The sequence below is a fragment of the Amblyomma mixtum genome, chromosome 2 (assembly GCF_055824585.1).
Source record: "Amblyomma mixtum isolate Tamu chromosome 2, ASM5582458v1, whole genome shotgun sequence".
Classification (NCBI taxonomy): Eukaryota; Metazoa; Arthropoda; class Arachnida; order Ixodida; family Ixodidae; genus Amblyomma; species Amblyomma mixtum.
In genome coordinates this window covers 155,466,455-155,492,254 of record NC_143013.1, presented here as the reverse complement: position 1 = coordinate 155,492,254, position 25,800 = coordinate 155,466,455, and the positions used below count along the sequence as shown (strand labels likewise).

At 49.3% G+C, this 25,800-nt stretch overlaps 1 protein-coding gene across 1 annotated transcript in view; it reads left to right on the top strand.

The window, feature by feature from the left end:
* LOC149361345 (uncharacterized) overlaps window positions 1-24,277 on the top strand; it is a 171,760-nt gene extending 147,483 nt beyond the window's left edge. The window contains exon 5 of the mRNA XM_089568049.1: window positions 24,075-24,277. Within this exon, the coding sequence (XP_089424175.1) occupies window positions 24,075-24,277 (203 nt within the window). The remainder of the gene's footprint in view (window positions 1-24,074) is intronic.
* Window positions 24,278-25,800: the final 1,523 nt, after the last annotated feature.

Genomic DNA, 25,800 nt, shown 5'->3' with positions numbered 1-25,800 from the left:
GATGGGGAGCTGGCTTCAGCGCGCGCAAAAGAATTCGCTTGGAGTAACTTGAATGAGAGTTACCACATTTATTGCAAGCCGCCGCGGTGGCTCAGTGGCTATGGTGCTCGGCTGCTGGCCCGAAAGACGCGGGTTCGAACCCGGCCGCGGCGGTTGAATTTCTTTGGAGGAGAAATTCGAGGCCAGTGTACTGTGCGAGGTAAGTGCACGTTAAAGAACCCCAGCCGTGGCCTAGTGGCTTGGTCGTCCGCTTCGGCTGCGGGAGGTGGCAGGTTCGAAACCCACCGTCGGATACCCACCGTATGGGTACAGGCTCCCCCCGACCTGGCGACGGTTTGTTCAGGGGGTGCAGTCCTGGAAGAGGCTCCGTAGATCCCGCTATTACCTTCGGGGACGTATTCTGTTTCGAACATCCAGCTGAAAAGGGGCACAAATTGGGCTTATGCCGCACGAGGCGGACTTATGGTTGCTTGGCGGGGGAACTTATCACTCATCCGTCAAGGCAACTGTTTGGTCTAAGACCCTTTTCCCAAGAATTTCACCCTAGAAGAGCCGAGCACCAGGCCAGGGGAAATCTTGTACCCATTAAATAAACCGGTGGGTACCCGGCGGCACTGGGGATCGAACCCAGCACCTCCCGAATGCGACGCGGATGCTCTACCACAAGGCCACGCTTTGGTAAGAAGTTTTCGGCCTGCCAAAACAGCCTCCCCCGGCCATACACAGACTAGGCCAGGGCCAGGCCACTTCCCAAGTGCAAGTCTCTTGCACAAAGTGCTTGGTGCGCCCCCTCACCAGAGACTGCTCCAGTACCAATTTAGGTTTGGTCGTCCTCGGGCTTGAAAGCCCTCCCATCGAGCGTGGCGCACTGACGAACTACTGCCACCCCGATGGTCATGTGTGGGTCCAACCCATGAGCTTCGGAAAGGCGGGGTCGTTACGCCCCGTGGTGCACCTCTGTGATGTGCACCCCTGCGCCAGACGCCGAAGCGCCCTCGACTTCGGGTAATCCCTTCGCGCCGCACTGCAAGCGGGAGCCCGATTCTACCAACTTTTATTATGCGTCTTGGATTTGACGCCAGCCCTGCAAGCAAGACCTGCCGCCTATGTACCCGCAGTGCGAGTGTGGGCTTCATCCCACACCCGTATGGTCTCACAACGGTACTACTCACAGACGCTCAAAGGACGCAAGCCCCAGTTCTGCTTTCGCTTTGCCCTCGCTCTCTTAGCCTACTGAGACGCCTGAAGGCCTCAGCGTTTCCCAGAGATGGCCCTGGTTTCCCGGAGGGGGAACGAGGACAGACCCCAGCAGCGCTCCCGAGTGATCTTTGGGCACGGGTTACACAGGGACGCCCCTACCCCTGATGACTTTAGTCAGCGGGGATTTCCCTGCAGCACATCTGCTGGAGACTTAGCCGCAGCAGCCTATCCCTAGACTGCCGCAGCGTATGAACTCTCTCGCTTTAAGTCCTGGGATAGGATCACCACAGACCCTTCCCAGGAAAAAAGATCCTGGGATGCATTAGCATCGCCTCCTATTGACTGGATTACAGGAGTACGCAACTACTCCCAGCGTTACGCCTCAGGACCTTCATCGCCAGTGCCATCACACCCCGCTAGGTAACAGGAGCGCGCTACGCCTCCCAGTGTTCGCCGTCCTGCGAGCGACAGAGTACTCCACAGTCCCAGCCGCAGCCTTTCGACTGTGGCCAGGTAGCCAACCCTCCGGTTGGCAGCCGATAGCAAGCGGTGGTGCTGTGTAAAGACACAGCACCCCAGTCAGGCGACCACCAGGTGGTCGAAAATTCCGGAGCCCTCCACTACGCCGTCTCTCATAGCCTCAGTCTCTTTGGGACGTTAAACCCCATAAACCAAACCAAACCAAACATTTATTGCAGTCGCGTCCTTACTACGGCTCGCTGTGTCGAAGTCCTCAGATTGCGTGGCACATGCCGGCGCTGCTCGCACGGACCGCATAAGTTCCTTTAAGTGCCGTTCTATTGAGTCCCTTCTCGTTAAGGTCTCTGTCGCTGCTTTAAGCAGCGTAAGCATGCTTGTTTTTAAGCGGTATTCGCCACGGTAGATTGGTAGCTAGGCCGCCGTCAGCTAATCCCTACGATGCAGGATTAACCCTTTAAACACAGCACCACGAGTTCATGTTTCGAAGGCCGAAATTCATATGCACAATTCACGTAAGCTTTTTAAATGAATTCTACTAAAAATGTAGCCACATTTGCAATGACCCTTATTTTTCTGTGTTCTATATTAAGAGCACTGGCTTTTCCTACATAGAGAAATCTAAAGTCGTCTGGAAGAGCCTTTTATGGTATGCTTAGGGCAAATTCATTCTTATTTCTATCAGCAGACAATCTCACAGCTGGCTGGAATGTCTTCGCAAATTATAAAGAAGACAGCTTTGCTTATGTAATGTTTTCTTTCACTGTGCAAGCAATATTGCATTCAGCATTGTAGAAGCCGGGGTAGGCAGCAAAGTATTCTGACCAATGGATATCGGGGCAGAGCCATGTGCGGACGGAGTGGTTGAAAGCATTGTTGAGGAGGGAGGTGTGTGGGTCGGCGGGGCTTCTTTGGGGTAGAGCTGTACGACTGGGCGGTTGATGGCGCTTCTGGAGGACAAAGGTGGGCTAGAGGAGGGCAGGATTGTGGATCAAGGGTGGTCCTGGGTAGATGCCATATGGACGGCACCCTAGCCACGGAGAACGATGGGGAGTAGGCGGGTTGATAGCGCTGCTGCTGAAGTATGGAGTTTGAAGGCTTGTCGTTTGGACTGGAGCCTTCACTTTCACGCATCAAAATCCCAGAAGAGGGACGGGGTATAGTATTACTGCTTTCACTCTAAAAAATGACTCGACGAAGGAATAATCACAAAAATCGTTACCAGTAAAAAACACTGTGCGAGAAGGCAAAGGCCAGGAAATTTCGTGTGACTTCCTCACTGATGCGGCTTGATGCCGCATGCCGCAAATGCCGCATGATGTCGCAAATGTAGCGAAGAAGCGAGCTTTTTCAAAAAGCATACTTGGTGAAAGAGTGAGCAATGCATAATTTCTTCCCAAGCAGCACATAATGATTGGTCCAAGAGTGGCAAAAGAGTGGCGGAATTTGCCATGAATATTGGTCCTACATGGGCATTTGAGCAATGCGAGACTTTTTCCAACAATGGCCCTTCATTCATGCCAAGATTGGGCCTATACTCAGCCAGTCTAGCTACCAGCATTGACCCAACATTCAGCCAGTCTATCCACAAATGGCGAACGTTCGTGCCAAGACTATGCCCATGTTCAGCCAATCTATTAATTATGGTCCGACATTCGTGCCAATACTATGCCCATATTCAGCCAATCTATGAATAATGGCCGACATTCACGCCAATAGTATGCCCATATTCAGTCGATCTGTCAATAATGGCCCGAAATTCGCGCCAATAGTATGCCCACATTCAGCCAGTATCAATAATGGCCCCAGGTTCGCTCCGACTTGTGCCCGCTTTTCCACCCTTGATCTAACTTTTATAGGTGGCATATCAATTGCAAGGCCAGTGGGAAATTGTATGCGATCGGGGGTCCCACCTAGTTTTGTACCGCACCACTTGCTGTCCAGCAACAATGCAGACATATACCGCTTGTTTTGCACCAGCCGGAGCTTGTATGTGTAACATTTTGATATAAGCAGTCAGCAGACATAAAAAAAAAGGAACGGATTCGAAGAACGAAATTTATTGCAACTACGGTGCCAGTACATCGTGAAATGCACTGTGCCCGGAGCCGCTGCACCGATGAGTCATATCGGCACTAATCGTTGCACTCCTCTTGTAAGAGAACTTTTGCACTGCCTTGAAACAAATTCCTCGCCAAGCTCTTGCACGATGACCTGGCTCTACATCGCAGCTGCAAAAAGGTGCATGATGTGATCATGAGTGTAAGTACGACCATCGCAGAAAAAAGACAAGAAATAAAATAAGACATTGATCTTAGTGGCGCGCAGTGTGCGAGAAGGTACTCGCAACATATGTTGAAAGTATAATTTCTAAATGAGTCTTAATATAAATCCCCACACTAATAGCAAAATATTTAATTGAATTTAACAATTTTTTTCCACCGTATTGCTAAATTCTAATCCCAATTTGCCTTGTCACAGCATCAAATACATATTAAAAGTCACAAAAAGAGATAAATATAGTATTTAATACAAAACAATCTCTTTTTATATTTCCTATCAAAATTACATGTCTATTGCGAGCTGGCTGTTTGCCTTTTTGTTCCAGCAAAGTATGGCACAGGTGGTAGCATCTCCTCCCCATTGAACAGCTGTGAGCATTTTTTTTTCGCTATGAAATATAATATTCCATGCAAAGACGGCTTGCACAGTTTTGCGAAATGCGCTGAACGCAGTAGACTGAATACACTTTTTTAAAGTAAGCAGATTATCGATGTCGCTTGGCATGCATGTAACAGGGCAGACGGAAACCTTACTTGAAAACCACACGAAATCACTCTTCCGATAGTCCATGGGTGATTAATTCCGAGACAACATGGATGAAGTTCGCTGGGACCAGGAATTCTGCTTTTTCTCGTGCGCCTGCAACTGGACAAGACAAAGGCACCTGGCACGGGAATATTACACGCGGCCAGAAAACTGGTGCAGTGGAAGAATAACCGCTTCTGGTACTCATCTTGCACAAACGATAGACGACCAATGTCGTAATGATCGCAACATGAGTCGGGCCACACAACACTCCGCCACGGTGACTGAAGAGATAGTCAACGTTCGCTAAATCCATTTTGTCAAAGCTGAAAAATAAAGTTGTCACCATTCTGTGCATGCCTTTGCGCTAAACATTTCACTGTGAAAGTTGGCATTCAGAAGTTGGCGCCAGTGCTTTGTCGCTATCTCTTTTCCTGCCGGAGAAAAAAAAAAGGTCGGCGCTGAGTCAAAGCGGCAATTACGCCATGAACCATATTCATTTCCAACACATTTCAAGATAAAAGTGTGGTGGTACTCACAAATAGAATCTTGCAGGCCAGGCTACTGAATTACGTCATAATTGTCAAAACGTATCGGGTGTGGATTCTCGTCAACGAACGGCGTCAGCTTGAGCGCGCATGCTTCGTCGGCACGCTGGTTGCGTGGCTTTTCGCCGCCTTGCTATAGCTACAGGCGATACTCGTTGGGCGAGTGTTCGAGAAAGGAGGAGACGACGATGGGACAGGTTTGTTATATTTTTCGGAGAATTTGCTGCAGCAAGAGAAACGGCAGCTGGAAAAGGGGTAGAAGAAAATCTAGGGAGGGTGGATGAGCGGCGTTGCGCTTAGTTGGGCGCGAGGGGAAAACAGGTTAGAGAAGGTCAGTGTACCTAGAATCACAAAGAAAAAAATAACTCCTAGCATGATGAGGGCCAGCGCTCTTCCAAGAAAGAGGCTTGGCCCGGCAAAAGGCGGCTGTATGGGACTTCGAAAAGGGGGGGGGGGGGGGGTGCTGAAATGAGTGAAAGAATACCGCGGAATGCCCGGAGGATGCGCCATAGGCAGTTGAGCACGTGAAAAGCGGCAAGGGAACTACAATGCGGAGATGTTGGAAGTGGAAACGTGGAGCTTGGGCATGATTTTCGTCAAAACGGCTTCAAACATTAGCGTAATCTCTGCGGTCTTGTGCCTCTTTGGTTGAAGCTGAGATAAATGTGTTACTATGAAAATACCGGAAATAGAAAACAATAACTAAAATGAGCGGGAACAATGCGTGTTCTTTGAGTGTTTCATATACGATACTTGTGGCGGACAAAGTAGGATGACATACGTCCAAGCAACACCATTCATCAATATAATCCAATGATTCGCTTCTAGAGTGACGAATACCCTACATTTTATACACACCAGTGTAGGCAGGACGGTCTAAGCCATAGTCATGCGGCCCACCCGTGCGTGTCTGCTCTAGCTCGAAATGACGCGACGCGCTACTCAGCAATGCACCTGTTATGGCTCATTGATGTTAAGGATTCGCGCAAAGAAAAGGCAAAAAAAAACGAGTGGAAATGCGACCGGGAAAAAGTTCCGATCTTTAATTTGATAAACGTGATAATTTAAAGCAAAAACGTATGCAAGAGCCGTCGTTATCGAATACCCAAAAAGCACAGCAGAATAACAAAACAATTTGCGACATTAAAAAAACCTAGCCACCTTAGCTTCGCGGCTTCAGGAAGCAGAGCCGTTTGTTCGCTTATTTTTTTTTAAATTTAACATACATCTACATTTTCTTTCCCGTCTGCTGCTTCTTCACGCAGTAAATGTGCAGCAAGTTGTTCACGTCAACTGTTTATGTGCGATAAAACCAAAATCCCGTTTTACTCAGATCGTTTCTTCTCTCCAAATGCGCGACGCAATAATTTGTGACCTAGTTAATTTGTAGTAGAGGAAAAAGCGATTTATTTGTTTTCTTCTAGGGTGAGCATGCTATGCGTGAGGCATTGTGTTCCGGATTGTGTCATATGATTTATCGTTTCATGCAGCATAAACTTATTAGCCAAGTTGAGCATATATCTTGAGACACGAATTTGAACCGGCAACCTGTAATCGGGGGCTGTGGTCCGCAGAGATATGGGAGGCAGTACGTTAATTAGTGCGTTATTATACCATTCCTCGAATCGAAATTTAATTTTCTTGATATTGGCACCTCTTTCTCTCTTTCTTTTTTTCTTTGCATATACCATAATAACTAAAGACACCGCTTTTCAAAATTCGTATACCTTCGTAAATGAATCTGACCTCTGCTCACTTTCGCGCGACCAATTACATCGCGCTTTTTATTGTAATTTCGCGTCAGAGTTCGACGCTAGCGCTGTTGTTGGTCATAAAAAATAAATAAATAAGTCCGAATATTGAAAAAAAAACAGATTGAGAGAAATAAGCACCGATAATCACAGGGGCATCCTTGGGTGTGTCGTGGAGCGGCACTGTCAATACAGGGAAAACAGCGGACAAGTAGGGCCATCGTTGCGGGTGTAATGAGGCGGCACTGCCAATATGGAGACGACAGCGGACATTTAGGGCCATCGTTGGAGGTGTAACTAAGTGGCATTGCCAATATGGGGAAACATCGGTCAAGTAGGGCCATCGTTGGAGGTGTAACTAAGCGGCATTGCCAATATGGGGAAAACATCGGACAAGTAGGGCAAATGTTGGAAATTGCACATTGTGGCAGTGCCAATATGGGGACAATGAAGGCAACATTGGCCCTGTATAGGGCCACGCATAGCCAACAGACTCCCAATATTGGGCCAACGGTTTGTGCTGTCTGGGTTCCAGCTAACAGCTTTCATCTTGTATTAGTAGGCAACAAATATTTCTGCCGCCGCCACAGCATTATATGCTACAAAGCAGCGGTGTGAATAATATGCGGCGTTGAATGGTTTGCTTGTCTTCAGATTACTGATAAAGCCCGTATAGTTTGTGAAGAGAAGTAGAGACAATCACCACCGGAAAATGATGTTATACCGATGGATAAGATCAGTGGCGGCTCCTAGAGCGTGCATATAGGTTTGCGCAACTGTTATAAAGGTGGGAGGATAACTTTTTCGGTAGAGTTTGACGCCATTTATTAATTCAGAATATTTGCGCGACAAATGATTGGCTCTGCAGTCCGACAGAAGTCCTAATTATGCTTAAAGACCATGCTATATCCTAATAATCGAGTATGATCACACAGCTGAGGCAGTTATGTTTGCATTTAATACGTTACAGAAGGTGCGGGGCTTTCTGGTTTTAGTCGTTACAGCATAGTCTAAAATGAATACTCAAACATGCGTAAATGCGCATTTCTAAATTTGTTTTAGTGCAGGGTATTCGGTCGAAAAAGCATAACGATACAGGTGTAGTGTAGCAGCCGTGCTCGCTCACTGTGGTGAACTGTAGTAGTGAAAGAAGACGACGATCCTGAGGTGTGACGCTCGCTCGCAGCCCGAACGCTTGGCCTGCACCTTTGCTGAACATTGCAAAGCGACCTAGGTTCTGCTCAGCCACAACCCCATCCTACACAGGCGATTTTCCGCTTCCCACTCTGAAAGTAAGGTAAAACGATTCCCTACATGAAGAGCACAATGTAGAACTTGAATTATGTTCTTATGATGCGTGTTGCCGTATTTCCTGAGCCGGTCGTTTTATACTCGACTTAATGTTAGCAGAGCAGTAAAAGTACCCTTTACAGATCAACGCTATGTTTGCCCATGTGATCTTTGTATTTTTACGCAAGAGAAAAGTTGTTCCCAGGTTGTCTGATAATTTACAGCAGCCAGGTGTTCTGCTGGTACAACCTCATCTGAACTTGAAAGGCGTTTGAAGGACAAAGTGAGTGATAACGCACAAGGAAACAGACCAACCAAGCAGGTGCGTGTTCCTCTTCAAGTGCGCAATTTTTCATGTCTTTAATCGGGCTCCTCAGTGCCTGAGAGCCTTGAGCAACTTTTGTTTTACCACTGAACCGGAACAGACGTACAAACGTGTGTAACGTTGTCCCCAGTACAGAGCACGATGGCCGTTATTATCCTCCTCATGGTTCATAAGGCTCAAGCTAAATGGAACTCATTGTCACGTGGAGTCTAGGCTACGTGGTGCTGCAGAGGCTGCTTTTAAGGTGCCAAATGATTATCACTATATTTTCTTTACAATATTGTTACGAAGAAGACGAAGCTGGCAGTGGCGCGGGACGGAGCGCTCGCGCTAGGCCAGCAGCCATTAAATCATCTCTTGTCCATCGTTCATCACGCCTCATTCTTCGGCTGGCCGCCACGTAACATTTGGTGGAGGTGCGGGGCTCCCTTCATCACCATCCTCCCAGGTAGCACATGACAGCGGGCCAAATTAGAATTCCGTTGGCAAAGCATGACCCTAGGTAGGCCCAGAGTTCCCAATGAGTTTCCAATATTGGCTGAACCACTCACTGCCGCATCCAATGATGGCCCTGGTTGTCCATCGCTTTCCCAGTACTGGCTGTGCCATTACAAAATCCTGGCTATCGTGGGCAAGGTTAGCCAGAATTTTCCCACTCTTTGCCATTGTCGGTTGTGCCATCACAAAATCCTGGCTATAATGGGCCAGGTTAGCCAGGGTTCCCCGCCTGTTTGCTAGAATTGGCTATGCTGTTTAAGAAAACTATCTATTTTATTAATTTATTTTTTATTTACTTATTCAAGTCACCTACATCGCCCTGAGAGGCATTATTGTATGGGGGGGGGGGGGGGGGCAAGTACATTAGCAGTAAAATTCAATACAGCAAAATAGAACAAGACAGAAAAAAAAGTTGCAGACAAATTTTAAGAACTTCTAATAAAGACAACAGTATTCTAATTAAACCCGAGACGCCTTCAACAAAAATTGCGAAAATGCGCCTTGAATAAAAATAAAGTTTCATTTGATTAAATTTTTGGAATAAAAAAATCACTTTTTTTTAATCGCTCTAGGAATTCACTGCCGCAGTGCGCGGCTGGTGCCTGCTTCATGGAGATCGCGATACAAACGTAATAGCTTAGTGCAAGTGCATTCGCTAAACCGAATTTGTGCGCAGTTTTGGCAACGTCCAGAAACGAAGCAGTCGCCTCATAATTTCTATATATGCGTTGCGCTCGTGAAATATTAGGCGGGTGCTTCATAAACGCACGCGGACACGTGCTAAACGATTCCTGGGCTTCCGTACGTCGTGCCCTGTGATCGCGCCTTTCCCGTGTTTTCTGATTTGCTATTTCCTTCCTTTTCTGCAAATCGTAGTGTAGGATATTGTTGTTTTTATCCATTTCATTCTTCTGTTGTGTAATTTGCATTGCGAGCTATAGCTCTTGCTCACGTCTTTGCATATTTACTCGCAAGAATTTTTTTCTTTCGAACATCACCTTTATTGACGAAAATCATCGAAAGTAGCTGCGAACCACAATTCAACATGCTTTTTTTTTGTTTTTTCCTTTTTTGTGTGAAACTTCCACATTAACAAAGAATTTCAGGATTCTTCGACGACCAACGAGTAAATCGGCTGACAACTGGCGTTAGAGGCATGTTAACCTAGCCTGTTTGGCGCATGTACGGTACTTGAAACTATGAAGAGCGCGCATTCTGTTTGTCTATTTCTCTTGCCTTATATTTTTGTTATGTGGTAACATTTTAAGCCATCTTGATCTAACAGAAGCCACATCTTACGGCCTCCCAAAATACGCGAGTGTCTGAAGTCGGTTTGGCGAAATTCATCTTGAAGCTTCAAGTTTTTCACTTCAAATTTGTCAGGCTTTTGCTGCGTCTTTGTAACAGTACTTTGGCGCTTCCGTGTTTCCCATCCACTGGTTTCTTGTTGATATTGCCTTCTGCACTGCCTGTGACCATGTGACTCATTCTCCAGAAATTCCAAACGCTTTTCATGTGTTTTGGCCCTGTTCCCTCTCTCTTTCAAGTCCAATATCTCCCCACCACTTCTCCCGGCCGCGCTCTTTTAAAGGTAGTGGGCAAGCCCCCCACCCCGCGAAGCGCTTTTTTTTTATTGTCACTTTCTCGAAGCTGTTTTCCCTCGCGCGCAGCTACGCGCGTCGCCGTTCGTGCATCCTTCCACGATCTCTCTTTCTCCCCCTTTCAGCTCGACGACTTTTCTCGGAACCACAAAACCTGTGTAAAGGATTATTACTCTCTCCCCTCCAGCCACCTCCCCTCCTCTCCCCTCTCTCCCCTCTCTCCTACTCTCTCCCCTCCAGCCGTCTTGGAACCGCGCGACGCGCGGAGCCCAACCACGTGCACAACCAACGCGACGAAAATGCATGTACACTCGAACTAGCACCGTTCATAGTCTGTGGAAGCGAAAAGCCACACTCATATATTAGGAGAGCCCCGACGCTGTTCGTACCGCCTGCAAGATCTTATCTGTAAGTACTAAAACTCTTTTATCTTGATATACGTCTGCAAGTTAAAGCGGTTTTGGGAGTAAATGTTGCTTTGACTACATGCACCTTTATTTTTTCGGCAGGAAAAGAGAGCGAGCCCAAGCACGAGGACGACATCTGTGTGCCCACTCTCATTGCGAAATGGCTTGCTTGACGTCGTGCGCATTGGAAATGTGGCCGAATGGTGAGAACTTAATTTTTCGTCTTTGGTGAGATGAACTTACAGAACTTACACTACTTTGGCTAACAGCGGGTTTGAATTCATATGACCTGAGACAGGATGCATCCGGAAATATGTCCTTTACCGCTTATGTACGACGGGAATCAGAACCGCCTAATTTATTTTCCACTGCAGACCAGTTGGTAATAATATGTGTAATACTTCTGCACTGCTTGTTTTTGCCTTCTACACTTGCAGGCGCAATAGAAAATCCGCAATTTCTGGTTAAAGCTTTTGCCCATGTTTTCTCGCAATGAAAAAACGGCATTACTCTGGACTACCAGACGAGTGTTCTTCTGTGGTTGTCAAGTCGCAGTTTCGAATCCAATTATACCATGCATGCGAAGCGTGTAAGGTAAAACAAAGGTGCCCTGAGTTTATTTCGTTCAGCGTATTTCGCAAAAAATGGCAAGCCGTATTTTTAACCCCATTTAAAAAAACTTATCAAAAATTATGTTTGGTCGTCCATGTGGAAGAGACGCTACAACCTGTGCTTATTTACTTGAATAAAAAGTTAGCTCGCAATTTAGAGATAAGAGTTATGATATTAAAACAAAATAATAAATTAATCTGTTTTCAATATCACATTAATTTGCTTATCTCGCATTGAATATACTTACCGGGAGGGCGACACGACGCATTAAACTAAAAATGAACCATTTGCTACAAGGCAAGTTTATTAAATTAAATTCCACTTGGCGCGACTGATGTGGTGCTGGTTCTTAAGCATAAATTAAAGCTTATCCTGTAAAATATGTTGCTAGTGTCTTCACGCAGACTGTGTTTCACAAAATTCGGTGTTATTTAATCATTTTTGTTTTTGTTCTGTGATGGCCATAATTGAACTTACCATGACATCATGCATCTCTTTGCAGGCTTGGCGCTTCGTGAGGCCATCGTGCAAGAGCTGGACCAGGAATTCGTTTGAATGCAGTCCAACGGCGTTCTTGCAAGTGGAGTGCAACGATTACTTCGGATATGACTGATCAGTTCACCGGGGGACAGCTCCGTTGAGCAATTTATGGATGCCTTAGCCGTGCCACAGCAGCTTGCCGAGCTTGTCCAACCTGATCGGCACGCACCAAACTTGAAAATAAATTATTTTCCCACAGCCTCTGCCACCATGCTCTTGGGCCTCTTTCTTTACTCCCCAGAGAGGCTGGTGGTAGCGCAAGCCATCCAGTGTGCGCTAGAAGCTTGATTCTTGCAACTCAAAGCAATAAACGGGTCTTTTTTCTGTAATTCTTTGGCACACTCATTTATGAATATTTGCTAGGTAGAATGGTACAGTCGCCGTCATAGCTATATAGAAGGCGACTTTGTCAAAAAAGATTTAATTTCTTTAAATCTAAAGCATAACGGTCCATGTTGGTGCAGAGTGCAATTTAGCGCGACCACAATTAGTCTGCACATATGTATTCAAGGATATGCATGAATTGAACGGGCACTGATTAAATTTTTTCCTTAATATTTCCTTTCGTTTACTTTTGACGGCACCTGGACAGCACCTCGAAAGCTGGATACCATTATTAGTAAGCTGAATGCCAGTATTCGAAAGTGGGATTCCAGTATGAGACCTTTACCGGCCCATGCTGCAGAACGAACGCCGAGCCTGCGTTGGCCGCTCGATCGGCCGAACGTTGGCCTTAGGCTGGCATGCAAGTAGGGCCAATGTGCAAAATGGTACCGCTCGGCCCAAATGTCAATTGTAGGAGCAATGTTCGTGCCAGCTTTTGCCAACAATTGCCCGACATTCGGCCAATGTTCTTGTGCTGCCTGGAATATGGCCCATATTAACTTGGCACACGAGGGATCCCACAGGGAGCTGTCCTCTCGTCATTACTATTTAATCTGGCCATGATGAAGCTCCTTACCCAGTTGGCAGAGGTCACCGGTGTACAGCACGTTCTGTATGCGGACGACATCCCCCTCTAGGCAACACAACAATCGGTTGGAGACATCGAGACCAACCTGGAAAGAGCGGCAGCTATCGTGGACAAATACGCTCGTCGCTGTGGTCTTGAATGCTCCCCGAGCAAATCGGAATCTGTGCACATAAGCCCCAACTCTAAGTGCACACCCAAAATTGCCCTTTCTCTACTTAGCGGCACGATACCCGAACACGAGGAGATCCGGGTACTGGGGCTTTTCATTCATCGTAGGCGCAAGATAGACACTACCCTAAACAAGCTACGTAAGGTGGGGGACCAGGTGGGTCGGATGCTCCGCCGGGTATCCAGTAAAAGGGGGGGACTACGATGCAAAGATGCCCTTCGGCTGGCCAATGCATTCGTAACCAGCCGGATTTTATATTCGGCTCGCTACCTCCACCTACGCAAATGCGATGAGAATGCCTTAGATGTAGTTATCCGCGAGATTTATAACACAGCGCTCGACCTCCCCATAACGACGTCCAACAAGCGTCTCCTCGGTCTGGGGATGACCAACACCTTTGGGGAGTTACGAGAAGCTCATGTTAACAATCAATACTTGCTCCTGAGCAAAACACCTGCGGGGAGCCGCCTTCTGACCCGCTTTCACATATCCTACGCAACACAGACAGAAGAACGGGTCCGCATCCCTGAAGCCTGGCGCTTTGCACTCCAGGTGCGACCCCTTCCGAAGACATGACTGCAGACACCCATGATGGTCGCCGTCTCGCGCGGGCGGAGGCTATTTCTCAAAAATATGGCCATAATCCAGGTGTCTTCTATGTGGATGCGGCCGGCCCACACAGTGGGGGTTGGTACACGGCGGCCGTCATCCACCAAAACACTACAGTTCAGGGCCCTTACTTTCCGTGCCCCAAACATTACTTCTGCGGAAGAGATCGGCATCGCACTGGCCGCCGCAGATCCAGAGTCCCGAGTTATGATGACGGAATCCAGGGCCACCTGCGGCAGTGTTGAGCAAGGGTATATTGCAGACCGTGCTTTCAAAATTCTCCACGCATGCGAATACACAGGGTTTCCGACCCATCCTACCTTCGTGTGGGCTCCGGCTCATGCGGGTCTTGAGGGGAACGACTCAGCCGACGCTGCCGCCCGCGCGCTTACTCACCGGGCATCGCCTCATCCGCCGCCTGCTCCGGAATTCAGTTTCAATCTGGCCATCACCTTTAAAGAGATCACCTCTCTTTATCAAAACTTTCATGGTCTCTATCCCCCTCCCTGTAAAGGCCTCACCAGGGTGGAGGAGCGCTGGCTTCTCCGCCTCTATACCAACAGTGTACTGTGCCCGGCAGTACTTAAGCACTTCAATTCTTCTTTTTCGGGCGCGTGGCCACACTGTCAGGAGGAGTTTTCAGACACCTTCCACATGGTGTGGCCATGCCCTTCCAGTCCTGCCTACCCACCCCACCTCCACCCCACTCGAGAGGATTGGGAAGCTCCCTGCGGGGCTGCTCCGAACTCCATGCCCAACAGCCTTTGGTAGCTAGAGCCCTGACCGCTGCGGAAGCTACAGGGATCCCGGACTAGGGATCCATCCTAGTGTTTGTAAGGAGCGGGCCCTTCCGGCTCGCCTCATCAACCTCTCGCTGTAAATAAAAGTAAAAGTTTTTCTCCTCCTCCTCTTCCTCCTCCACCTCCTCCTCGTTCTCACCTTCCTCGCTTCCCTTACGGCGCGGTCTAGGTGTCCACCGAGGAATGTGAGACAGATACTGTGCCATTTTCCTTCCCCAAAAACCAATTTGCCAATTTACAATATCACTTGCGAGAGGAATTAAGCATAATGAAACGCTCCATTGCTTTTTATCAATTTATGTACTCTGTTCATGTAGCCATAGGAGGTCCTAATTGCAGTTGCGAGTTTTGGGCCTCCTGATGTATATATACCCCATAACCACGTACTGTGGTGTAAATATGAAAGAAATTTGATTTGATTTGGAAAAAAAAACCGGCTTTATGGCACCGCATGAACCAAAAAAATATTGGCTGTGGCTTAGCTGTCGTTAAACCTGGACTGAAGCGATGGCCACAGGTGGCCGAGTGGAACTCGCTGAGCCGAATTTTATGTAAAGTCAGTGTTTCGCCGCTGCGTTTCGCTGGGCGTTCCTTCATCATCGTCCCTGGACGTGGATTCACAGTTACTGCGTAATTTCCTTTCCTCAAATTCATTTTTTTCATTACGGCCTCTTTCTTTTTCTTCTATCACTCCCACTTCCTCTCTTCCTCTACGAACGGATGTCGGCTGTCTACCTAGATATGGGAGACCATTAATGCGTAACTTTTTTCCTGAAATACAATTTTAATTTCCTTCGTTACAGCCCCTCTTTCTTTTTCTTCTTTCACTCGAACTTCCTCCCTTCCTGTACGGTGCGGTTCGAGAGTCCACCGCGATGGCAGACGAATACTGCGTGATTGATTAGCGAGCCGTGTTGATGTTGTTGCGACTGAAAGAAGAATGAAAAATTCGTTTTGGCTTAGCTTTGTAAAGCCCGGTAATTGCGGAAGCAATATCCGTACCTACGCCATGGTTCAACTGGTAGTGTAGCTGGTGGTGGTGCTTGTGGTTAGACTTGTGGTGATGCATCGGTTATACAATATAATATAATATAATATAATATAATATAATATAATATAATATAATATAATATAATATAATATAATATAATATAATATAATATAATATAATGTATTATAATCTAATCTAATCTAATCCAATGCAATCCAATTCAATTCAATCCAGTCAATCTAATCCAATGTAATCTAATGTAATGTAATGTGATCTAATCTAATCCAATCTAATCTAAGGCTGCCGGTGGTGGCACCGCCACTACTCGCAGACGGCGCGAGGTGGTCGCCCAGTTCTTCGGCGTGACGTCACACAGAGGTCATGTGAAAGGTCATTTCATGTCCACCGCCGTCGCACGGCAAAGGCTTGAAAGTGCGAGTAGTAAAGCTTTCGTTTTAAAAGAACTTGCACGGGCCTGTCAACTGGCTCCAGCCGAGCCACCACCGCTGCCACGTGCAGATAGAAGATAATTAAACGATCACAGCAGAGAGAAAAGGGAGAGAAAAGACGCGCGTCGCAGCAACAACCGCGTCCCGCAAAGCGGACGCTGGCTGAAAAAACAGATAAGCGGCCATAGCTCCCACCTCCTAGACATGACTGCTTCTATACATAGGTACCCCCGCCGGGCGGCTAGATGACGTCATACCAGATAACGCACCAAACGGCGAAGAACAGGTGCGGCGGTTGCTAGGCAACGGCCTTTGCGGCGGCTCCGGCGCACAGCTGTAGCCACGGGCATACGGCCCAGGTGCGACCACGCTGAACAAGGCAAAGTGGTTGGCGTGTGAAGCTGTCGCTTCAAAACAACAGCTAGGATGAGTGGCTCGGTCTGAGACACCAGGCTGGACCTCTGCGCAGGCTTTTCTCCTCTAGACATGTTCCACGTACGAGCTGCATGCGTAGCAGATGAGATGTGCGAAACCACAACTATAGCCCCGACTGTTAAGTAGCAGACGGGGCTACTGGCGTCTCAAAAAAGAGATTACAATAGCGCAGACCGACTTGTATATTTCCTAAACGTTCGTCGTTTTTTTGCTTCGGCAGATTAGCAGAGCACTGTGGAACACGGACACAAGAAGGAGACACGCAAGACAGGACGGGCGCTGGCTCTCTTGCGTGTCTTCTTTTTGTGTGTCTTTTCCGTTGCGCTATGGTAATCTGCCGAAGAAAAACAACGAACCAACAAGCGCAGACAAAAATTTTCATTGAACGTTTCTTCTTTGTAATGAATGGCCATAATCAGAGGATGCAAGTGCCCCGAGAAACCTGTGCGTGCCCGCGACTCAGTGATTTTTTACTTACTGCCCTCCGCATACCGATGGGAGCCCTCTCATTCGAAATAGTTCATTGCCCCGTTATAAGCTTCCATGGGAAACTGCTATCCGTAGTCACGTATAGTATTCGCCCAGCCTATTGAGAATCCGCGCTCAAGATTTCTAGCGCGACGGCGGAGACACATTTATCACCTAGCGACGAACCGCGAGATGTCGGGGAGGCGCCGGAGCAGACGCTCGTCTAGCTTCGTGCCTACGTGCGAGCGGCAAGCTGCGCGAGGCTGTTATTTCGCGAAAACAGAAGCTGTGCCGACCGCGCACAGCGTAGGTACAAAGCCTAAAACTTTGGGAATGCCTTTGCGTTAGGTCATATCCTAATGGGTACTGCAACTCGACTGGACGTTCTCATGACATCCCAGTCATCTCCTGGACGTCCACGGCATTTACGTTCTCACTGGGAAGAAGTATTCTAAACACATATAAGGAAGCATATGTCAATTAGAGTAGCAGCTACGATGAATCTCCGCTCTTCCTAACAAGTTCGGGCTAGGACAGAGACGGTCCCCTTGTCGCCAGTATTCGAGAGTGGTTGGTATAGCTTTGCCACATCATCTGCGTGGTATTCTAGGAGTCTATCATCTTCTTCTATAAGTTCTTCCTGTTTTGCTTTCCTCCTCCCCCCTGTATAAAAACGATATCCATCGAGCTACACCAACCATAACAAAACAGCTTTGCTTCGCTTCGTCAACAGTTAGCATCTAAAGATACAGCTAAATATTGCCGCGTCTACAACAATAGCCGCTCGGCGGCTGTTCGGCACGCAGCTCGTGCGCCACGCGGTTCGCTGCTGAAGAAGACCAAGCTCGACGTTCCATCCTGGCCGTCTCGGTGTTAGCTGGCATCATCTCGGTGTTGGCGTTCCTCTGCCGTCTGTACGCGGCGCTACCTGTACCAACTGCTACGTGACACTGGTGGAGGTGCGGGCCCGACGTCCCATGTCCAACACCTCTTCAGACAGCCGCTCATCGAGTCCCGACCAGCTACCCCTTGTCTGCACGCCCGTTCACCGCAGCAGCCGCCGCCTCCTGGGACTGGTCCCAGAGTTTGGTCTCCTCCCAAAAGAAGCACGCACTCATCGACCTGGTGAGCATACCACCATGGCTCAGGCTAGCGCTTCACACTTGACGCTCCAGCAACCCCACGTGCCAGCCAGCTTCCATGGCGTCACTTTCGAAGACGTTGAAGACTGGCTTGACCAGTTTGAGCGGGTTGCCGATTTCAACCAATGGAGCCCTGCGCAGAAGCTGCGGAACGTGTATTTCGCCCTCGAAGACGGAGCCAAAATTTGGTTCGATAACAGGGAGGCCGATCTCCAAAGCTGGGATACCTTCCGCCAGCAGGTCCGGGACACCTTTGATAGCACGGACCGCCGGGATCGTGCGCGGCGCCTCCTGGACGCTCGCGTCCAAAAGCCTAATGAGACCGTTGCCATGTTCGCCGAGGACGTGACCCGTCTTTGTCGGCGCGCTGACCCAGATATGGCGGAATCCGCGAAGCTCCGCCACCTGATGCAAGGTGTGAAGGACCAACTCTTCGCTGGTTTGGTCCGGAATCCCCCGCAGACGGTAGCCGACTTCATCAAAGAGGCGACCGCCATTGAGCGGGCCTTGCATCAACGCTGCCGCCGAAATGACTCCTTGTGCGGTGAACCAAGCGCCAGTGCGGCTTCTTTGAGCGTGTCCAGCGACAATGCGTCGATGCGTGAGCTCATACTCGCGGTGGTCCGTGAAGAGCTGCAGAAACTGACCCTTGCCTCGTCTGATCCGACGGCTGCGGCTCTTACCGAGGTTGTGCGCGGCGAGATTCGCCAAGCATTTTCACCGCCTCCTCCAGTCATGCCGGAGCCACGCCCCATGAGCTACGCCGCGGCTCTCCGTTCCGAGTTGCCACCTGTGCAACGCTTGCCGTACCACCCGCCGCCGCCAACCGCTGCGCCACCGTCATTCTACCAGCGGCCTCAGCGAGGACCTGCCATGCGTCCACCGGCCCGGAAGGCGGCTGTTTGGCGCACTTCTGATCAGCAGCCGCTCTGTTACCATTGCGGGGAAGCCGGCAACCGGTATCGCCGTTGCCCATACCGTGAAATCGGCCTCCGGGGTTTCCCACGTGACGCTCCTTGTCCCCGTTTCGGTGAGCGACCCCACGAAATAGAGGAGTACCTTGCTGCCCATGAGACCACCTCTAACCGCCGACCCCGATCTCCGTCTCCCGCACGCATCACGTCGCCCAGCCGCCAGGCTTTCTCAGATGGACTGCGCGGCCGGTCTCCAAGCCCGCGCCGGGGAAACTGAAAGCGGCGACCTCAGGGGGGAAGGTTGCTGACAGCGGATATAACGAAGACCCCCGAACGCCGCCTAGTCGGCCTACTGCATCAGTTCCAAGACTGTTTCTCGTCTACGTCGGCAGTCAAACAGACGCCTCTCGCTAAGCACCGCATCATTACGGACTACAGTACCCGACCAATTCGGCAAAACCCATACCGTGTCTCACTGCGGGAGCGTGAAGCCATAGCTGAACAAGTCAAAGAGATGCTGCAGGATGGTGTTATTCAGCCGTCGAGGAGCCCGTGGGCTTCGCCTGTGGTTTTGGTCAAGAAGAAGGATGGTAGTCTGCGATTTTGCGTTGACTACCGGAAGCTTAACCAGGTTACCAAGAAAGACGTCTACCCGTTACCACGCATTGACGACTCTCTTGACCGGTTGCGGCACGCGCGCTACTTTTCTTCGCTGGACTTAAAAAGTGGTTACTGGCAGATCGAAGTTGACGAGCGGGATCGCGAGAAGACAGCGTTCGTGACGCCGGATGGCCTTTATGAGTTCAAGGTCCTTCCTTTCGGTTTGTGTTCAGCTCCGGCAACACTTCAGAGAATGATGGACGCTGTTTTGTCGGGCCTGAAATGGCAGACGTGCTTGGTATACCTGGACGACGTTGTTGTATTTTCGCCAACGTGCGAAGAACACCTCCAGCGCCTCTTGACCGTGCTACAGGCTATACGATCTGCCGGCCTGACGTTGAAGCCCGAGAAATGCCACTTTGGTTATGAGGAGCTCCTTTTCCTGGGCCATGTCGTCAGCCGTCGTGGCGTCCGGCCGGATCCTGCTAAAACAGCTGCCGTCGCCAACTTTCCCACTCCTTCGGACAAGAAAACTTTCCGGCGTTTTTTGGGCCTTTGCGCGTATTACCGGCGGTTCATTGCCAACTTTTCCCGACTTGCTGCACCGTTGACGCATCTTACAAGAGAGGAAGTCCCATTCACGTGGACAGAACAGCAGCAGCAGGCATTTGATGAATTACGGCGACGCTTGCAAACCACGCCTGTCCTTGGTCATTTCGATTCTCGTGCGGAGACTCTCGTCCACACAGATGCCAGCAACGTGGGTCTCGGTGCTGTACTCGTCCAGTGGCAGGACGGCGCTGAGCGCGTAATAGCATACGCCAGCCGCACTCTGTCTCGTGCTGAATCTAATTATTCCACGACCGAAAAAGAATGCCTTGCCGTGGTATGGGCTGTGACAAAATTTCGACCTTACCTGTACGGCCGACATTTTCAAATTGTAACCGACCACCACTCTCTCTGCTGGTTGATGAACTTACGGGATCCCTCTGGCCGCCTTGCGCGTTGGAGCTTACGCCTTCAGGAGTTTGACATGTCCATCGTGTATAAATCAGGGCGCCACCACAACGATGCCGACTGCTTGTCCAGATATCCAGTCAAGCAACGACGACGATATGCAACGACGACGAACCGGACTTTCCTCTCATCGCAGCCGTAGACGCAGCGACTATTTCCAGTCAGCAACGTGAGGACCCGGCGCTGAAACCTCTCATCGACTTCCTGGAAGCACGTACCGAGGAGGTTCCCCAGCCCTTCGCAAGAACCCAGTCCTCCTTTTGTCTGCGCAACAACGTGCTGTACAAAGCCAACTTTTCTCCAACCGGAAGCGACTACCTCCTCGTCGTTCCAGCGAATCTCCGTGAAGAAATCTTGCAGGCGTGTCACGACGAGCCCACCGCAGGTCACCTCGGCTACGCCCGCACTCTGGCTCGGATCAAAAAGAGCTATTACTGGCCTAAGCTTGCGGCGACTGTACGACACTATGTGCGCACGTGCCGCAATTGTCAACGACGAAAAACACCCCCTGTCAAGCCAGCTGGACTTTTACATCCCGTTCAAGTGCCCAGACTCCCGTTTGAGCAAGTTGGCATAGACCTTCTCGGCCCTTTTCCAACTTCATCTTCGGGAAACCGGTGGATTATCGTCGCCACTGATTACCTTACGCGCTACGGTGAAACCAAGGCCCTCCAGCGCGCTACAGCAGCCGAGGCTGCGAAATTTTTCGTGGAAGGCATCGTCCTCCGGCATGGCGCTCCAGCACTAATTATCACGGATAGAGGCACCGCTTTCACTGCCAAACTCTTGGAATCCCTCATGCGGCTGAGTGGCACTACTCACAGGAGAACAACCGCCTACCATCCCCAGACGAATGGCCTGACCGAGCGCCTCAACAAAACTCTCGTCGACATGCTGTCCATGTATGTTGACGTTGAGCATCGATATTGGGACGATATCCTGCCATATATTACTTTCGCGTATAACACGGCTCAACAGGAAACCACGCGGAGGACGCCCTTCTGTCTGTTGTACGGCCGCGAAGTGTCGACAATGTTGGAAGCAATGCTGCCCCATGATGGCCGCGACCCCGACGTTGGCGGCGAGGAGTTCACGCTTCGCGCAGAAGAAGCTCGACAACTTGCAAGAGTGCGCATCCTGAACCAACAAGACCGCGACGCCCGACGTTACAACCGCCGCCAGAGACTGATGACGTTCGCCCCGGACGACAAAGTGTGGGTATGGACCCCCATTCCACGCCGTGGCCTTTCCGAAAAACTGCTCAAGCAGTATTTCGGCCCCTACCGAGTTCTCCGTCAGCTAAGCGACGTAACCTATAAGTTCTCCCTGATGGGGCTTCCCGGACTACTCGCCGTCAGCAGAGACCAGAGATTGTTCATGTAGTGCGGATGAAGCCCTATTTTTCGCGAGACATTCAGTGACTAAGTGCTGTGCGTTACTCTGTTTTTTTCCCCCCTATGTTCTTGTTAAAGCATCGGGCCGATGCTCTTTCCGCGAGGGAGGGTAATGCCGCGTCTACAACAATAGCCGCTCGGCGGCTGTTCGGCACGCAGCTCGTGCGCCACGCGGTTCGCTGCTGAAGAAGACGAAGCTCGACGTTCCATCCTGGCCGTCTCGGTGTTCGCTGGCATCATCTCGGTGTTGGCGTTCCTCTGCCATCTGGACGCGGCGCTACCTGTACCAACTGCTACGTGACAATATACAGCATCTAAACATACAGCCACGCCAATATCTCAGATGCTTTCTGCGGAAGGTACGCGTAATAAAATCCGCAGGAAGGATCGTGTACTCAACGTTGACACTATGGGGTCACTCTGCTTCCAGCCGGCCGGGAAGGTCAGCTTCCGTGCCAGCTATGCGCGGGCGTTCTCGTAAGCGACTCGTGTCTCCAACCCGTGGCGCAAAGTCACAGCCACGGCGGGTTCGGACGAAATAGGCAACGACAGAGTACGCTAGGAAACAGTTTATTAACCTAGCGCAAGGCAAAGCACACTGCAGGAGAAGGTTCTATCCGATAATATAAGGTTCAGTAGCTCACGAAGTCATCGTCGACCGGCTTTGGGTAGTCCGGGAGGCGCGGGCAGGAAGCGGGGTCGGCGGGGCAGTCGGGCAGTAACGCCGCGGCAAAAGAGATTCCCGCCGCGAGCTCTCCCTTTTTAACCCCTACGACATTGCCCATCCCTCCCCCCTTGGGCAACCAGTTGCACTCAAGGCAATGACCCCTTCCCTACACAGCCAGTCATCGCGTCATCGATCATAATCGCGTCATCGATCATAATTTGCGACCACTAGTTAGAGGAGAGTGGCGTCACCATGTCGGATAATTCCCATTGGCTGAAGAGAACGGACGTCACCCGGCTATAATTTTTATTGGTTGTAGAGAAATGACGTCACTACGTCATAAATACCTCACTTAGACCAGAAATGACGTTACTTCTCTTCATCCAATCGGAAATGCCTAACAAAGTAACATCATTATTTTAAAGTCAGGTTATTTTACATCCCTTGACCATATTGTTTCTTTGTTTTTAATTACTTTTAATCAACCGGGAAAAGGTTTAGTTTTTACCCATGAACTTTCGCGCAATCAGGTGCTACGTTTTCTAGACCTTAAGCTTATATTCTACCGAGACCATCTTTGATGGGTGTACTCCCCAACGCCAACAAAGATCTCCTCAGCTATGACTCGGCGCATTCCGTGGTGTCAAAAAAAGCTGTAGTCTCACTTTGCTCGGATTCTGATCATCAAAAATCTTGCCGTCACAAAATTCAACAATATTGCCCTCACAAATTCACAATATTCACAAACGACGATCAGGTTTCGCGACTCTTAACAGCAGGCAACCCTGGCCCAGCCATTTCAGCTCTCGCTGAAACCCTGATGCTGAAGAAAAAGTCGCCCGGAAGAGAACTGAACTCCCTTCGTTGAAGCCGGCGGTGGTCCCTTAGGTCCATGAACTCTCCCATAACCTGAAAAAAGTGGCTAGCAGGCGCCATGTGCCCTTCGTGTTCTCTGCGCCAAACAAGCTGTCTCTAAGCTTTGCCCTCGTATCACTGGTTGTGCATGCGGGGGTTGCAACAAGAAGCATGGGATCCTCGACGTTTAAGGTGTCATAGGTGCGATTTACTGCATTCCCCTCTCTTGTGGGGCTTCATACGTTGGCCAAACTGGCCGCTGCATTAATAACCGGCTTCGGGAGCATGCTAATAACGTAGAAAACATGGACACAAATGCGAATCTCGTGCGGCACCTTGCTTGGTTTGACAGCACCTGTAGGGCAAGATTTCAGACGACCACGGGTCACGGTTCAGAGGACCTCGGTTCTTCCTCGTCCCTATATGACGTAACCTCAGGCGTGCCACAGGGAAGCGTACTTGGACCCTTACTTTTTCTAATCTACATTAACGATTTCCCCTCTAGCATTTAATCCCGCTTACGCCTGTTTGCAGATGACTGTGTTGTTTACCGTTTCCCGCCGCCACCATCGGCGTGCATCTGTTACCTGTTATTCCGTAATGTGCGTACGGGCGAGTTGGCGTGCTTCTTCGGCATAGGTCGTGAAGTCTTCTGCGTCAAGTGCAAGCACTTGGTCGTCAGCCACGCATGGCAGCATGGCTTCAAGCATGGTCCGCACATCTCGTCCGTAGACTAGACGAAACGGAGTGAATGGATGCCATCCTACCTTATGTCAGATTTGCATACAATACGGCCGTCCAAGAGACCACTACATTCACTCCGTTTCGTCTAGTCTACGGACGAGATGTGCGGACCATGCTTGAAGCCATGCTGCCATGCGTGGCTGACGACCAGGTGCTTGCACCTGACGCAGAAGACTTCACGACCTATGCCGAAGAAGCACGCCAACTCGCCCGTACGCACATTACGGAACAACAGGTAACAGATGCACGCCGATATAATGACCGCCACTGCTACGTATCGTACCAGCCCGGTGACCAAGTCTGGGTGTGGACACCTGTCCGCCGCCCAGGCTTGTCGGAAAAACTTCACAACCATTACTTTGGTCCCTACAGGGTGCTGCACCGAATATCAGATGTTAATTATGAAGTTGCAGACCAAGCTGTGCCATGTTCCAGTCGAAAACACCAATCTGGCGTAGTGCATGTACTTCGCATGAAGCCGTACTACACCCGCTGAACGCAGTGCCCCGCATCTGAAACATTCCCTGTGATCATGTGCATTCCTTTTGTTTCAGACGGGGAGTAATACCACCGGGTGGTTTCACGCGGCGTCAGAAAGACAAAGAATTTAGAGACGCGCGCTTTCTTCGAGTGTGATTTTCCATTGAGAACAGCCGTTGACTCTGTGTCCGCTTGCCTTTTACTTTGTGTGGTGCTCTCTAATTCTGTGACAATATGTTCACACCCGTCCTTCGTTGTTACCTCTGGAATCACCTTTCCGCTCTTCACAACGCTTACACAATCAACTCAGCTTCAGCCGGATATATGGGAAGATCCTGCCATTTAATTTCTCTGCATTACCTAGAGCAATAAAACTCTGGATTGATCTTCCTGACAACATAATCTCTTTCATTGATCCTGGTGAGTTTAAAAAACATCTATGTATACATTTATTGCCCTACTGATGTTCGAAATGTACGACAGTTTCATTTTTTCTTAACGTTATCCAATTTACCACTTCTTCTGTTGCCCCTGGTTGCCTTTCTTTTTTTCAAATGTTCGTGTTTCGCTTTTTTTTCTTTCTATTTTCGTGTCTGATGTTGTTTAACACTCCGTTTTGTATAAATTTTGTGTTGCTTTCATGTATTTGACTTGTACCGCGTTCTTGTACCGATATTCTAATTTTTTTCCTTCTGCATATTCCTTTTTTCGATTTGCCCCCCCCCTTCGGTGCCTATCAGGCACTAATAAATAATGACAAAGCGGGAATGATAAGGCTAGGCTACTTCTAGAGAGCTATTACATCAAAAAGTTGTTGTGTGAGTGACACATCTCTTAGGTATAATCTGCTGAATGTACTTTTTCTAGGCTTCTTTTTTTAATAGCTTGTTTCTAGACTACTGTTCCTTTTCTGCCCTGTCTACGCGCATGCTCGCCGCTTCCTTTTTATGCGCCTTGTACGACCGCATGAATAAGTTTGTAGTAGCACTCGTGAATGTCTTATGCCTCCTTTCTTCACTCCCTTGTGCTTTTTTAC